General features: G+C 38.8%; 1 protein-coding gene across 4 annotated transcripts in view; it reads left to right on the top strand.

Moving 5' to 3' along the window:
- Positions 1–15,793, top strand: part of SH3D19 (SH3 domain containing 19) — an 82,184-nt gene that overhangs the window by 40,475 nt on the left and 25,916 nt on the right. For 2 of the 4 annotated variants that reach the window (XM_048303067.1, XM_048303065.1), the window contains 4 exons: positions 4,982–5,024; positions 6,254–6,401; positions 6,636–6,837; positions 7,458–8,450. In XM_048303067.1, coding sequence (XP_048159024.1) covers positions 4,982–5,024; positions 6,254–6,401; positions 6,636–6,837; positions 7,458–8,450 — 1,386 coding nt within the window. Of the gene's footprint in view, positions 1–4,036; positions 4,078–4,981; positions 5,025–6,253; positions 6,402–6,635; positions 6,838–7,457; positions 8,451–15,793 lie in introns of all 4 variants that reach the window. The other 2 variants (XM_048303068.1, XM_048303066.1) reach the window with 2 other exon arrangements.

Genomic DNA, 15,793 nt, shown 5'->3' with positions numbered 1-15,793 from the left:
TTTAATTTTGTTTGTTTTGCTTGGGGACTTCCTAGGTTCTTTTGGCTCCCACTTTTTCCCAACCAGATCAATTCCATGAGCTCATTCTCTTCCCCATCTGCACAAACATTTGGGCTGGCATAATGCAGGGAATGGTGCAGAGGCAGGAACATACAGCCCAAGGAAAGGTGTAGGAAGGAGTGAAGTGCCTTCATAAATCATGATTGTCAAATTTGGTTAAAACTACAGGCTTACTCTAAGGGTGTAGTTATGAAGATCTTATTCAGCAGCAGTGGCAGCCTCTGTGGTGCCTAACAGATCAGCTGTGAAAAGGGTGTAAAGGACTACCCTGGGGGTGGGAAGAGGAATCCCTGTTACTGCCCGAGGTTATTTTTTTATCAGTTCTCTCCCTGAAGTTGTACGAAGAAGCACTGGAGCCAGGAAACAGAGGCAGGAAAGAGACTGCTGTTGGGGGTGGCATGTTCCTTCCCCTGTGCTGCTGGTGGTCTGAGCCCAAGGTGAGCAGGTTCAGGGAGGTAAACTGAGACAAAAACTGTACAGACAGTGGTTATTTTTTTATCACTGTGAACTCGCTGTGGGGTCACATGAGTGCTAACGTTCATTCAAGGGGATCAAAAATCCATGTTTGGAAGGGGAATTGGGCATCACCATCTCTTTAGCTACATTCAAGCGTTAAATCAGCCCAGCTGTAATGTCAGACAACCTGGTATTTCCCTGAAGTGCCTGGTAACAGAACCAGAAAAGGAGCAAGACCTCCCCCTTGTGCCAAGAAACAGTTTGGGAGAAAACTCTCTTACTTCAGAGATACATGAAAAATTCCGAGTTAGTTTGAACCTCCACATCTACAGAAATAGTCTAATCAGATGTTGGGTGAAATCAAGGCTCTTTTTTCTGATGTTGGTTTGAGGATTATCTGATTATTTTAGTGTTCCCTGAAGAAGGACCTCAGTCATGTAGCACCTTTGATATTGCAAAGACCGCAATCGTGGCCTCTTTCATGGGACCGTTCTGTCAGTTCTTCGAACTGCATCACTTTGTAGGTAAGGGAGGGAGTGTTTGCCCACCCTTGAGGCTTTTCTTGAGAACTGTAATGAATAACCTTTATTCCTAGGCATCTATATAGTGAAACAAATAACTTCTCAGTCTTAATAGTCTCCATATTTCATAGGTTTTGTAGAGTGTCTAGCCTGGTTTTAGAAAGCATTGAAAGAAGGTGTGTTTTTAAATATTAGCACACGTCCTTGTTGTAGAAAGGCTTGGCCTATTAGAGGCTATCTTTCCAATCTTTAATGCAAAATTAAACTTGCTTTTTAAACACTCTGCAACAACAAAACTGTTCAGTATTTCTTACAGATTTGCTAATGGAAGCGTGGAAGTAGTTACGCAGTTTGTACATTGTGGAGGCCCTCAGTGCTCACAACAGAACCTTATTTATCTCTGAGCAGATCCTTGAATTATCTTCAGTTGTCTTTGTATTGCCTTAAAAGGTTGCCTGAAAGACTGTAATTTCTATCCCAGCTCTCTTCCAAAGGCTCAAATCTGCATGTCAGACTTCTGTTGCCGCCAGCTTGTCTGTAGCATCAAAGTTTATGGGTTTGTGATATAATAGTGGTTGTACTTACACAGGCATTTTGATCCCATAGCTTAAAATGTCCCCTGCACCATAAACTGTATGTATTTCAAATACAAATAACGTATTAAGTACACTTGAAAAGTAGGACCCAGAGAAGGAACAGTAGCAGAAAAAAATTTAAACATAAGTATGCAGCACAAATAGAGTACCCTGGGCCTGTGCACATTTAAAAATAATTGGAAAAAGCCCACTAAATAGTTTTTCTGAGAAATCTGTACAAAAGAGGAATCTATAAGTCACTGAGCTGCCCTCTATTTACAGTATCACCATTAATCCTTTATGCTATACTAGGTTAAACACATTTAGATGCCTCATTGACACTAACAGAAATAAATAGCGACAATTGTAGGAGTTGATTTGATTCCCTCCCCCCGCCCCTCAGAAGACCAATAAAGTTATAAGATTAAAAAGTGAGGGTTTTGTGCACTGAGTTTCCTCTCCTACCCCTTCTGAAGCTACTTTGCTTGTTTTACTTAAATACCCCTAAGCATAAGCTTCTGGAAATGTTAGTGATTCTCACCCTGAGCATTTCTTGTTGAAGTTGAGAAACCAACTGTTTTCAGCTGTTAGTGTATAAACTAGCACTGAAATACATTTCCATTTACTCCCATGATGGAAGAGGGGTTTTTTAAATCTTAAAAACTGTCATAATTTGAAATCTGAGGGAAAAATTAATAGTATGCTTTTTCAAGGCAGTCTACAAAGGGAATGAAGAATGGACTTAAAGGATCAAAAGACCACAAGGCCAGAAAAATGGCTGCAGATTTTTTTCTTGTGTTTTTTTTAAGTCAGGTGTGTACTATATTTTAACAAATCATGTCTTTTTTCATGCACTTTTTAATTTAAACTCATTTATTTGAAATGGTGAAGGAATAAAAGCTGTGCAAGTCTGGGGACAAGGATTATTTAGAAAGTTTATATTCTCTTTTCCCTAGCATTTGTGGAATACCTGAGAGCAGAAGATGCAGTAGCTTTCACCTCTGTTTCTACTGTGCTCTTAAGAGCTTCCAAAACAAAATATGTTCTAAAAGTGTGGTTGTAAAAAAATGTGACAGCAAAAATAGAGGAGATGTTGACAGAAGAAGGGAAGACCTTTGTCAGTGTCATTAAAAAATAAATGTTTATATTAAATGTTTATACACATGGAAGTAACTTGATTCCATAAATGCCTGAGAGATTTTTTTTTTCCCCCGAAAAATGAGTACATTCTGAAATGTACTCATTTCATTCTGAAATGGCTTGGACATTAGTCCTTTTAAAGAGACATGTTTATATATATATCGACTGGTAAAGTTAGTTTTGTATAAATACTTTAAATGTGTTGTTTTCAAGAGAGCTTATTTGTTTACTTAAACTTTGGAGCTTGATGGATTACATAGATACCTCGCTGGAGTTTTTTTGCCTATGTTAAGAAAGGAAAAAGGTCTTTCAGGCTTTTTTTAAGTTTTTCCTGTTTGTTTTAATAACTTTGATAAATAGAAGCACATTTAGAGTCTCACAGGAGGAAATAGCTTGTAGAATTTATCTAAAAATGAAGAAATAGTGAAGTAAGGCAACAGGTTTATCGATTCAGTTTTACGTGCCTCATTAATTAGCTTTTGTTTCTCCTGCCTTTATCATTGGTATTTGGCTATAACCCAAGCAGTTGTGTTGAATACGTTTACCAAGAGAACACCTTCTTCCATCATCTTTGCAAAAGTAATCTTGGTTTTGATTGGTTTGACTCAGTTTGGGGTTTTTCTCCTCTAGCGCGTGTGTTAAATCAGTGCTGTGTTGCGATCTCTGGAGAAGAAAGTGAAGGCAAGGTGTTTATTTACTTAGTCAAACAATTTTTACAGAACTGATTTAAATGTGAAATCATGCCCAAAGCTTTGAGGTGTGCCTGTTACTGGGATCAACCTGCCCGCCCATACCTCTATGGTAGGTGAGGGTATAAATTACGGGATCCCAACTTCTTTGCACCTATATCAAGTTCTCAATGTAACTCATTATTTTTGGAAGGGAGAAAAGGCAGACCCAAATGAACCCAAATTTTAAACTAGAAAAAGCATTCAAAGAGATTTGATTTCCCTCTCCTCATTCCCATGGTGGTTCCTTGTTGAGCCATACAGTGGACACTTCCATGTTCAGTTATATTCTTCATGGTTAATTTATTGCAAGGAAAACTTCTGAACAGCCGCTGTTAAAATCAGCATGTGACTAGAAATAAAGTGTACTTTTATTTTAATATTTTAAGACACTATATTGTGAATAGACATTACAGTTTTCTCCTTACAACACTGGCACATGCACTATCCTTGCATGACTAACCCATTTGATCATGGCTTCTGGCACTCTGAAGCCTTGGTTTGTTCTCCTTCACCTCCTCTTTGTCTTCTGTAACCCCTTCTTTTTTTCCTCTAGCACTCATGAATAGTGCACATCCAAAATGCCCTGTCGAAGAGGTATGTCTGACACAACACTCTGCGACTCTTCAATCAAGTATGCTTTGCTGATTTCGGCTAATGATGCTGTGATGTTGCACAATTAGATGCTACCACTTCCTTAAATTGCACTTGCTATGCAAAAAATTTTTTCCCTTGGATAATTTGTTTTTCTCTCTAAAGAAATCCAAATGGAAATACAATGTGGCCATTGAAAAAAATTATTTGAATGTAAATATGACAAAATCAGAAAAGTGAAGAGGTCAGGATTTGCTTATTTTATGTACCTTGAAACACATGGTTTGAAAAAAAAAGAAAAGAAATGTTTCTGACTCTTAATCCACAAAAGATTTAAACTTTAGCAAATATCTAGCTGGGAACGTTTAATATTTTCTTTTTCCATGAAGGAGGGTGAAATATCTTTTTAGGTTCTGTGCCTTAGTACCTTTCCCTTCTATAAAACAAACAGAAAGAGACATTAAATAAGACTAAAGAGCACATCTCAGAAATCATTCATCAAAAGGAAAAGCCAGATATGTTTAACGCTTCTTTTTGTTTAATTCCTGTATTGTTTTAATGAAAGGAGAAGAAGTTTCAACTCTAGGGTCCCCACAATGCAGAATATAGGAAGGTGTGGGAACAAAGAAGACAGGGGACAGGACCATCTCTCTTGGTGGTAACTTGGACACAGAGAGACTTAAAATTATTATGAAACTGCACTCTGAATATTTTTAAAACTTGTCATATTTAATACAAATAATTTTTTTTAAACTTGGCCAGTCTTAAAATCTGGGATTTAGGATCAGATACTCTATGTTCTCCATTTCATTGATAGTGGATTGGTAAGGGCTCTGCTATTATCCTCATATTGGTGTGACAGTATATTTTAACTTCTTCAAAACTTCCGTTTCTTTTCTTCAAATAGCTTCTCGGACCTCTGGCCATAGTGATCAACAGAGGGATAGAAGGTATGATGTTGCTATTTATATTGCAATTAGATGTTACTGTAAAACTTGTTGGATTGTTTCACAGTATTACTTTTTATGTCTTTCTCCTCTAATTTCTTTTTTTTTCCTTCTCTCTATCCTTCCTATGTTTAAAGCAGACTTGGAAAAAAATAGAAATACTTCGATTTTTAAAGTGCAATAGGTTAAGAGTTTGAGGAATTCTCTCATCAACTTTTGTATGTGTCCTCAAAAAGGGAATGCAACCAACCATCAAACCTCTGCAGAGCTGTTTTATTTTCCTGACATCTATGTACGGGATCACTTCACAATGAAAATAAGCACACTTTCAAGCCTCCTTTCAGTTTCTCAAAGGGTATTGAGAAAGGAGGTCACCAACCTGGATGGCTGGTGAACTGAGTCTGCCATTATTTTAGATGTGAAGGAACTGTACCCCTCTTTTTTTAAATTGTTTTTAAAATCGTTTTAGAAATTATGCTTCTGCAGCTCTATTTCTGTCAGCAGACAGAAGATTCTGTAACCAAATGCTTTATCTACTCACAAAAGTCCCTTTTCAAAGTGTTGTGTGAGATTCTGGATGGATCTGTGGTGCTCCAGGGACCATGGCCTGGGAGCATGGGCCAGCCCTGCAGCTGATGCTCTGAAATAGCTGGCACAGTAATAAACCAGGAGTGCTACCTGTGGGTCCTTCACTGTCACGGAAGTCCCTGTAGTACTGGATGATGGAAGCAAATAGGCCCTGTCCCAAAGACTTTGTGAGGCTTGTTCCGCCCCACTTTAGCACCCTGGAAGGTTTCTCATGAGGTCTGAGGATACACAGATTTTTAGGTATCCAGCCAAGAGGCAGTTTTAATTACCCTACTGCCTTCAGATTGTAGCAGGGCAAGGGCAAACACATTATTAGTTCTGTTTATCCTGTGAAGACTAAGACTTCTGCCATCTAATGGAGTTACACTTGTGTTTAGCTACTTTAAACATGTAAATTATTTCACTGAAGACAATAAACCTACTTTTTGGCTGAGGCATTTAATTAGGTGCTTTGAATGGAAGCCTAAGTGTTTGTTAGAAAGGGCAGGTAAGTTCCTTTGAAATCATGGAAAGACACCTTTGGTTAAATCAAAAAGACCTGATCTATTTTGATTTCCCATTCTGGGAAAATCTTGAACTGTTATACTTAAAAGAACTATTTTTAAATATTTTAGGTAATTATTCCCCTTTGCCTTCATTTCCAGGCGTCCTGAAATTACAATAGTTGCTGCTGAACCCCTCCGGCCATCCTCCTGGTTTCCAGGTGCAAGTCCTGTTACTCCTCAAGGATTAGGATTCCCTTCTGCTTCATCTCATGCTCAGTGGAGGAGAAATGAGCATCTTCCAGCTGAGGTGAGCATGAATTTACATGAGGCATGTTTGATTTACAAAGGTAAAAAGCTCATTAGGTTAGAAAGGAACAGTTTTGGCTTGCTCAGACTTTCATCACATTGAATAGAAGGCTATGACGGTGTTCTCTTCCTCGGTATATGTTAGTTTAGTATTTCTTAATTTATATGCCACTTTTTTTTTTTTTAAAGTATCATATCTGGATGTACCTGAATATTTATCTCTCTTATTTTGTAGCTTCCGCCATCGTACGAGCAGGTGATAAAAGAAATCAATCAAGTGCAAGTCAATACAACAAATAACAATAATGCTGCTGCTCCTAGACATACCACTACTTCTGCAACACAAACTGACTTTCCAGAGGAACTAATCAACACTTTGCCAGGAAGTAATGTAAAAACTAGTGTGCCTACACACTGGGAAGCTGCAGGCTGTCGAGGTGAGGCTGTTTTGGATTTCTCCTTGATGAAAACCTTACTCTGTCTCCTGAAGATGTACTTTATTGTTGGTCTGTGCAGCATTTAATATGAATAACAGTTAAATTTCTGTGAATTATTACTACTGTAAATTTCTGTGAAAATCCTTTCTTCTGAAAAGCTATCATTGCATTCAGACTGTAAGTAAATCTTGAAAGTTTTGTTCAATTCAGCCATAATGATAATCAGAACTTTGGGGACAGAGGAGTTCAGATATCTTATCAAAATAGCAGCATATCATACATTCAGACTGAAAAGTGTACAAATCTAGCTGGGGATGCTACTGTACTCTTCTTTGGTATGGATTCTGTTTGCATGCTCCTCAATGCTGCAAGTTAACAGAAAGCTTTGAACTCAGTTTGTAGATACCATGCATTTCAGCAATCTTCAGCTTATTCCTAAAGTTTGTATATTTTTCCATTCATCTTTTTAGATGTTCTTTTTAGGAACAGAAGTGTATTTTTACAGCCACCAGGAGAGTTCTCAATGAAAGCCATCATGTTTACCATCCTGATGGCTGTCAAAAAATAACACAAATTAAATGTTCTGGAATAGATAAGTAAAACCTTTTCTTTTCTGTTAGCAGGGCAGAGTCCTCTTAAACCTCCTAGGCCTCCTTCATCTCTTCTGAGTAAGTCTCCTGCAGAAAATGAGAATCCTTTAATAGTCTTTGAAAATCCTGAAGGTCAGAGGTGCCAAGAAAATCCCAATGCTGTGATATGTCCCGTGCCAAAGCCAAGATCAAGAAGCAATCTCAGACCTGTGGTCAAAAGTACTGAAAGTAAGATAGACAGTGGAGAAGTGAACCAGTCTACTGCAAAACAGCAGCAACTTTCAATTCAGCAGTCACCTCTTCTAGATGACAGCTTACTAGACAATCACTTGGTGATGGACAGCATGAGTACAGAAAGGAGCCAAAATAGTATTGTTTCAATGATCAAAGTTTTTGAACCCCAAGGAACTAATGATACCTCAGGATTATCAAAAAAGCCAGAAATTGCCCCTCGTTCATTCGTCCCAAGATCTGTTACTACAAAGAAGCCAATAGTTGCTCCGAAGCCAGGGGTAGGCAGAATTTCAGAAGACTGGGATGCATGGACTGAAAGCAAATCAACACCTTCCAAGGAATTGCAGCCTCAGCCTGAATTAGTTAGGAGCAATGTTGTAACCAAACCTGAACTGCCAAAGAAGCCAAAACCAGGCCTTGTTAAAAGTAGCAGTAGTGATTTTCTTGATGCAAGGAGCGGATCAGTTGCAGAAAACAGTGATGGACAAAAGAGATTTCCTGTTCCTGCTCCAAGGCCTCTTGTTCCTAAAAAGTCATGTTACCCAGAAAATCCTGCCCTTTCTTTGGCCTCACTAAAACCGGTTGTTGCTCCTCCACGGCCTTCTGTATCTGCCCAAGAAAAAGTTTTAAAGTCTCTGGGGGAATTGTCACCTGCAACCAACTCGTCAGCACCTGCTTTGCAAAATAAACTAGATGTGGAAGGAGATCTGATCAGTTTTGATGATGATGTTTTGCCCCTAAGTCCAGCTTGTGTAGTTAAAGATAGCATCAGTTCTGAAGCAGCAACAGGTAAGAAGAAAATTTTTTAAACTGTCACTATGGTTATTCTTTGCAGGTGTATCCTGTGTAAGTTATGCCTACCTGTCTTGTCAGGGTTTATGTGTGTGTAAGAAACTTTTGGTTTTCTATTATGTCAAGATCACTGGGAAATTACATGGATTTTGAGATTCAGGAGGTTTCAAGGCTATATAAATCTCAGACCTTGTCTGCTGGATATATTACATGATTACTAAAATAATGATAAAAGACTTGATGTTATATGCTAGATGTCACCTCCAGAATGTGTTGCAGTTCTCTCTGGGGAACTCGGGACAGCTTGTGTCTCACCATATAATGTGACTAATTTATTTATAGAGTGCCTTAAGTTCTGTAGTGGAAACCTAGTCGTCTGAAGAAGGAGCAGTGTTTGTGGCATGTAGGAGCACTCCTGATCAAACATACTGGGGTAGTCTGTTCATCTCACCAATGCCTACTTATTTTCTTTGTCCCATCTTTCTGTCTCGTGTTGTCACGTGACTGCGTGCTTGTAACACAACTTCAGCTTCAGAGTTTTTTTAATAAATGAAAATAATTATTTCGTGTGGATAGATCAATTACTAAAGCTACATTCCTTTCATAAACCTTGCTTGATACTATTAGGCACTTAGTGTCAGGTTTTTTTAGTACTGTTTTAAGTAGTCTAAGACACAGGTGGGTATTGGGCTGTCATTACATTTTATAGCAATTGGTTTCGGCCTCTTAATATTCAAGTATGTCCTGGTTTAGCCCCATTGGAATCCAGGGAGTGTTCTGTTTTAAAGCAGAGGGTGTGTCAAACAAAATGCTTGTTTAAGGAACTAGCATTAATTTTTAATTTTTATTACTTTTAATTTTTTTTTTAACCTCATCTGCTGGGTTTGCATGGTTTTGGTACTGGGGGGCGTACAGGGGTGGCTTTTCTGAGAAGCTGGCAGAAGCTTCCCCCATATCTGACAGGTGGGAGGGGTCCCATGCTGAAATAGGGGAAGAGTGTGGGAAGTCCTGATGCCTTAGGTTTTAACTTTTTTATTTTTCAAATCCTGTACTGCCTAGTGTGTAACTCTGAAGTTTCGTGTGGCCTGTTAGCTGCTGTTCTCTCATGCTGCTTAGACATAACAAAGTCTCTCTAGGTTTGCTCTTCAAGGACACCTCAATTGTCCCAGGCCCCAAAATGTGTAAACTAAAAGCCTCTGAAGAGGAGGGACAAACTTGGGGTAATTACATCATTAACTGATGTAATAATTGGAGAATTGACCCTGGTATGCAAATGGACCAAACTTATAAAAGTGTGAAGAACCTGTGACCCAGAGTCCATCTTGGGTGTAGCCTTTTGACTGCCCAGGGTGTACACCTCAAGTTTGCACCCCCCCTTCTAGGCTTTAGTTTACACATTTTGGGGCCTGGTGTCCTTGAAGTGCAAACCTAGACAGGTTTGTTATGTCTAGCCAGCATGAGAGAGCAGCAGCTAACAGGCCACACGAAACTTCAGAGCTACACACTAGGCAGTACAGGATTTGAAAAATATAAGAGTCAAACCTTAAGGCATCAGTCGTCCCCGGATGAGGAAGGAGCAGCAGAGACAACATGTGATGAACTGACCACAGCCCCCATTTTCATCCCTCTGTGCTGCTTCAGTGAGGAGGTGAGAAAATGGCAAGTGAAGTTGAGACTGGAAAGAAGGGAGGGGTGGGAGTAAATGTTTTAAAGATTTGGATTTATTTCTCATTACTCTTCTCTGATTTGATTGGTAATAAAGTCAAATAATGTTTCCCCAAGTCAAGTCTGTTTTGCCATGACAACAGCTGGTGAGTGATCTCTCACTTCTCTTATCTCCACGACCAAGAGCATTTTGTTACATTTTCTCTTCTTCTTCATTGGAGGAGTGGAGTGATAGAGTAGCTTTGGGGGGCACCTGACATCCAGCCAGGGTTAACCCTCCACACATCATTTATCATCTTAACTTTCAGAAAAGAGAAGTGTAGATGCTGTGTAGTTGTCACAGTAAATCAATATTAATGATTGTCAACAAATGCAATTTCTTCACAGTTCATGAATTACATTGTTAGATGAGGTTCCAATTTGTTATTGTTTCTCCTCTGTATTGTCATAAAAGCCCCAAGGCAGACGTAGAAAGTTCTCTTAAAGTTTTAAATTGTTAAGATTGGTACGTATAGACATGCAGTTCTCAGGGAAGCTTATAAAAGCGGTGAAAATAAGGCAACAAAAGATCCTGCAGGAGAGGTGGTTATCTCCACATGGATACAAGTCCATTTTTTCTTGGGCTGACAGATTCCAGGAACACTGCAAAAATATTACCAAGACTGAAAGGAGGCAGGAGTACAGGGTGACTGGAGAGGTGTTTTGTACTTATGTCAAGGAAATGTATGGCCGATGGTGTCTAGGTGGGAACAGAGGCATGATCATTGTGTCTGGAGACTGGAGTCATGGAACAGACACTGCACATGTGGATGGTTTTAGAAGAAAAGCCATATAGAGTAAAACTTTTGTAGTTTCAGCCATTTTATTTTGATTAATTGATGTAACAAAGAGAAGGAAAATGTACCTGTTCTAAGTAGCAGGCAAGAAAAGAGAGTATTTACATTTTGAAAAAGCATAAAAAGGAGAAACATATTTTGGCTATGTACACTAAAAAACAGACTTGCCCCCAACCTGGAAAAATTAAATAACATTAATTCTTCCATTAAATCAGAGGTTGAATGATCACAAATTAAAATCACCTGAGAAAAACAATTTCCATGCTGAAGTGAGAAGAATGTCATTCTTACTCTTTCTGGTTGGTGCCCTAGGTGTTATTCTTCATTTAATTAAGAAGAAAATGCTTTCCATTCTCATGGTTAACAGAGGAATTATTCAGATAGCAGCTTCCTGACTTCTTAAGTCACTTGTCTGTCATTTTATTCATTCAATAAAATGTCATCTTTGCTGCCATCACTTCTTGCCTACTAAAGAGAAAAAGGTATAGCAGTATCACCACTTTATTACACTGTAAAATTAGGATTAATTCCAGATTTTTGCTGGCATTTTTAAGCTCAAGATCATATTCTGTACCCTGGATAACTAATACTGTGCAATGTCTTGACGGAGCATCCACAAGAACAACACTGGCTCTCTGAAAATGAGGCAACACAGAGCACTAACACTAGCTATTTCTCATGTTCCCGTAGGAACAGCTTAGGATTTACAAGATGAATCCATGGTAAAATGTTTTGTGAAGGCAGGAAGAGAAGCTCTAATCTTGCTCCCAGTTCCACAGAGCTTTGCATTTCTTAAATATTTGTCATTGTCATTACTTAGCAAAATGACAGTGCTCTGCTTGTTGTTATGGCAACCCTAGGAAAGGGAGAAGGCTTTATGCAGTGGCATTGGAAACCAAGCATCAACACCTTGTTTGTCAGAGAGCAGTGTTACATCGCATATTGCAGCATTGCCAGAGCTTCCTTTTGTCTGATACGGCACCAGTGTGTTAGGCCAATGTAAACAGAACTGGGGATCAATCCCTGCTGCTGCTGACTCCTGCTGTGAAAGGAAGAAGGGAAAGTTTTCAGTGGATGATGAGGAGGGCACAGAAGGCAGAAGTTGAAGTGAGCATATGAATGAAAAGGTGAAACAGGCAAAACGAAGTTCAGAGTCTCCACAGCAATTTAATTCACTGATGAAGGACATCAGCTTCCTCTAACAGAAGGCTACGACCTCCACAGTGAAAGATACTTGAATACTGTATATATGCTGAGGTCAACAGTGATGGCAACAAACCAGTTTCGTTTCACCAGTTTAAATGTCAGTGTTTAACTGGTAGTTTAACTACCAAAACTATCTGAATGATTCTCTTTCAAGTTTACCTCAAGCAATCCCATGAGTTTTGTCAGTGTTTGACAGCATCTCCAACGGCACAGCCATTACCTGAGTGAATTTGCCCTTATCCAAACATCAATGATTTTATCCTTGTCCAACCTGTATGAAGAGGGGAATTGTTCTCGTGCAAATAGAGACTCTGGATACTGAGATTTCTTTTAAAGCTTTCAACATCCAGTCAGAGAGTTGAAGTCTATGAGAGCTTTGGAAGCTCAACAGCTGCAAAATTCAGAGGTGAACTGTGACAGAATCTTGCAGCCAACTCATGATGCTAGCCCAAGGGAAGTGCCAGGAAGGAGAAGTCAGGAATGACAAATCTGTAGAACTGCTATGTCATCAGCCAAAACTGATGCCAGTTTTAAGTGCCATAATTTTGGACTCAAAGGCTAATGTTCAAAGCTGTTTGTATACTAATGAAATTACTTCTATTTAAGTCAGTCATTTAGAACATGAAGGCATCTGTTTGGGACTCTGCACCTTAAGGTTCTAATGCTTTGATGATAGTTGTGATATTTTGGATCATCTGGGATACTTCTGCATTTCTTTTATGATAACAGGGATTTGTGCAGTTCCTGAAGGTTAAAAGTTTTGGTAATCTATCAGGTGGGCTCAATTCTCTATTACCCATTTTTACAATGGCTTGGAAATTAAATCGTAGTGCAAGTTTGTGTAAATATCACAGCTTCAGAACACTCATGGTTTTACCTGTGACTTGTATTAGTTGCTATGTCAAAGCATGTTGTGTGCCTGTTTGCTAAATGTTGTGAGAATGTATGTTTAGGACAAAGAAAATCAGGTAATGGTGCATTCACAGCACACACTTAAATTAAAACTTGGGGGTGATCTTGCTGCAATGTTTGTATTCCTTTTCGCATGTGGGGAGCTCTTCTTCCTTCTCTCTTCTTCCTTCTCTCTGAAACAGCATATAATTCGCTGCTCTGTGCCTGACATAGTAGAACTCAATTTAAACCAGATGCTTTGAAAAGTAGTTCAGAGATTACCTTACCTTACCAGCAGGAGACAGCTCACATTTCAATATCTTCATTACGTTCAGGTCGAACAGTAGTACGACTACTGCACTTCTTAATTGTCTTATCTATCTGTCTGTCTGTCAAACTACTTTATCATAGTATAAAGGTTCATTTCTGTCTGTCCGCTGGGAAAAAACCCAACCAAACCAGTGCTGCTATCCATTTATGGGTATTGTTGCTTCTTATGGCGTGAATGGTGGCATTTGTGTGACATTATAGACAATTCAGAAAAACTGCTGCTTGAGTAACTGCAGATTTGTCTGCAGTGGGCATATTGCCCAGCTGCTTGATTTTAATTGCTTCCTCAGAAAAGAAAAGAAAAGGAAAAGGAGAAGAAAAAAAGAAAAGAAAAAAGGGAAGGAAAGGAGAAAAGACAGAAATACTTCTAACTGGTAGATTAGTCCAGACATATCTTCAAAATCATGCAGCTTTTCTTAAGGTTCAGCTGTGTTTCTGATGACTCTTATTGTGGTTATTTTCAAGACACCAGTTTCTTCTTTTACTTACTGACAAATTATCACCCCCAGAAAAGAATGAGCTGTCTCATCCATTTTAATCTCCTCATTGGCATAAACCCCTGTAAAAACAGTTTTACCTGAAGACATGCTCTTGTGGAGTTTTGGAGGTTGGGGGCTGTGCTGTGTCCTGTTGTTTCTGCTGCAAGGTCGGCAGTCTCCAGCAAAAGTGATAACAAGCATCCATCCATCCAACTCTTCAGTCACTACAGATGCTTGCTTAGTGGGTATAAATTGGAGCCTTCAAGGACCTTGAAAGTTGGCCCAGGAGAGGGTCTTATACCTAGGCTCAGGAAACAAATAAGGTTTTTAAATCATAGCTACATAATAGATGAGTAGCCCTTTAGGCTGTCAAATGCAAATTAGTTTGGTTTTGAATTCCAGGTCTGTAGATGCTGTGAAGTAACACACAAGTAATAATGTTCTTAATAAGATCTGTCGTCTCTGATGATTAAATCTGTTTATCTTGCAATACTTAAAATGCAGATATCCTTTGTTCAGAAAGTTTGTCAAATAACAACAAAATGCTTATTTAAAAGAAAATCTTTTTAGAAAAACCTTTTTTTTTCCTTTGCTGAAAGCATGTGAGATTCTTGAAAGTGAGTAGATGGTATTTTAAACAACATTATAAATTACCTTGTCCTTCATATTTTCAATTAAAAAAAAAAAAGATTTTGTATATCCAACTGCTTTCCATTACCTGCTTTGGAAATTTCCAGCTTGCCTGTTTTGGGGCACTTGAATCTCTTGGCAATAAAAAATCATTCATTCACCTGGCAAGAATGGACAAAGCCATGTTTCTTAATCTTCAGGGTAATTTGGGGGTATATTTTCTTTATCACCCATTCTGTGTCCAAATACCCTCCGGCATCCAATTTTTGAAGTCAGACCAGGTTACGCAACCAATTTCTAGCAACATGCCCTCACAGCTGACCTGGTCGGGGCAGGAGGTTTGATTAGAGATCTCCTGAAGGCTCTTGCAATTTGGACTATCCCAGTCTTACTTCAGCTAACAAACTAGATTGGTGGTAGAGGAGTAGCCTCCAAACTCTCCCATAATAGCTCATGCTGCTGTGTGCCAACAGCAGTGTAATTTCCATCACCCTTACTAGTACAGATGAACTATGAACCAAATGGTTATGCTTTTAGATACACACAGGTACAAAGTGTGGGCATTCCCACACTTTGAGAGAGAAGTGCTGAAAGCTCGGAAAAGGTCCATCTATATCTCTCTATATGTGCAAGTTGTATTCCTGTAGTTTTCAACAAGTACATTTAAGTCAAGTCTTCTGTGGCATGTCTTGGCAAATTTTTTTCTATACTTTCCAGAGAATAAAAAACTCTATATATTAATTCTTTGTGCACTTTGGTGGCACTGATGGCTAGGCTCTTTCTGCAAAGCAGATTTGCTTGCCTCTCCTCCAGTTTTAAGTCTGAAGCAGTACTAAGTCTCCTCGCAAATAATACTGCATTCCTTTTATTTGAATGAGCTGGTCTAGTCTCCTAGCATTAAGAGAATAGTGAGAAGCCTGAATGTCACCTGAACTTACTTTCAGGTTATGCACAGATCAGATGCTGAAAGAACCTGCGTCTCATTCTCTCTTTTTTTAAATTATTTTTATTTTTTTATTTTCCAGTCTGTTAAAGGTTACAGTCAAGATGAGATCATGGCAACGTTCCATGCAGAGGGAGCTGTAAATTGCGTATTTTGTGAAAGGTGGTGTAGTCCATATTATTCTCTCTGCGTCAGAAATCCATTTCTGAATACAGTGAACTGTTAATTTTCTTGATGAAAAATACAGTGGAAAGCAGATTGGTAAAATCACTGATGCTGGAATTTAGATACGATACCTGTCTAATACATCTCTTTATAGTTGTAAATAGGTTGAGATTTAAAATGTCTGAATGAACATCA

The sequence above is a fragment of the Corvus hawaiiensis genome, chromosome 5 (assembly GCF_020740725.1).
Source record: "Corvus hawaiiensis isolate bCorHaw1 chromosome 5, bCorHaw1.pri.cur, whole genome shotgun sequence".
NCBI classification, from domain to species: Eukaryota; Metazoa; Chordata; class Aves; order Passeriformes; family Corvidae; genus Corvus; species Corvus hawaiiensis.
The sequence above is the reverse complement of the archived record's forward strand: the minus strand, read 5'-3'. Positions and strand labels throughout refer to the sequence as shown.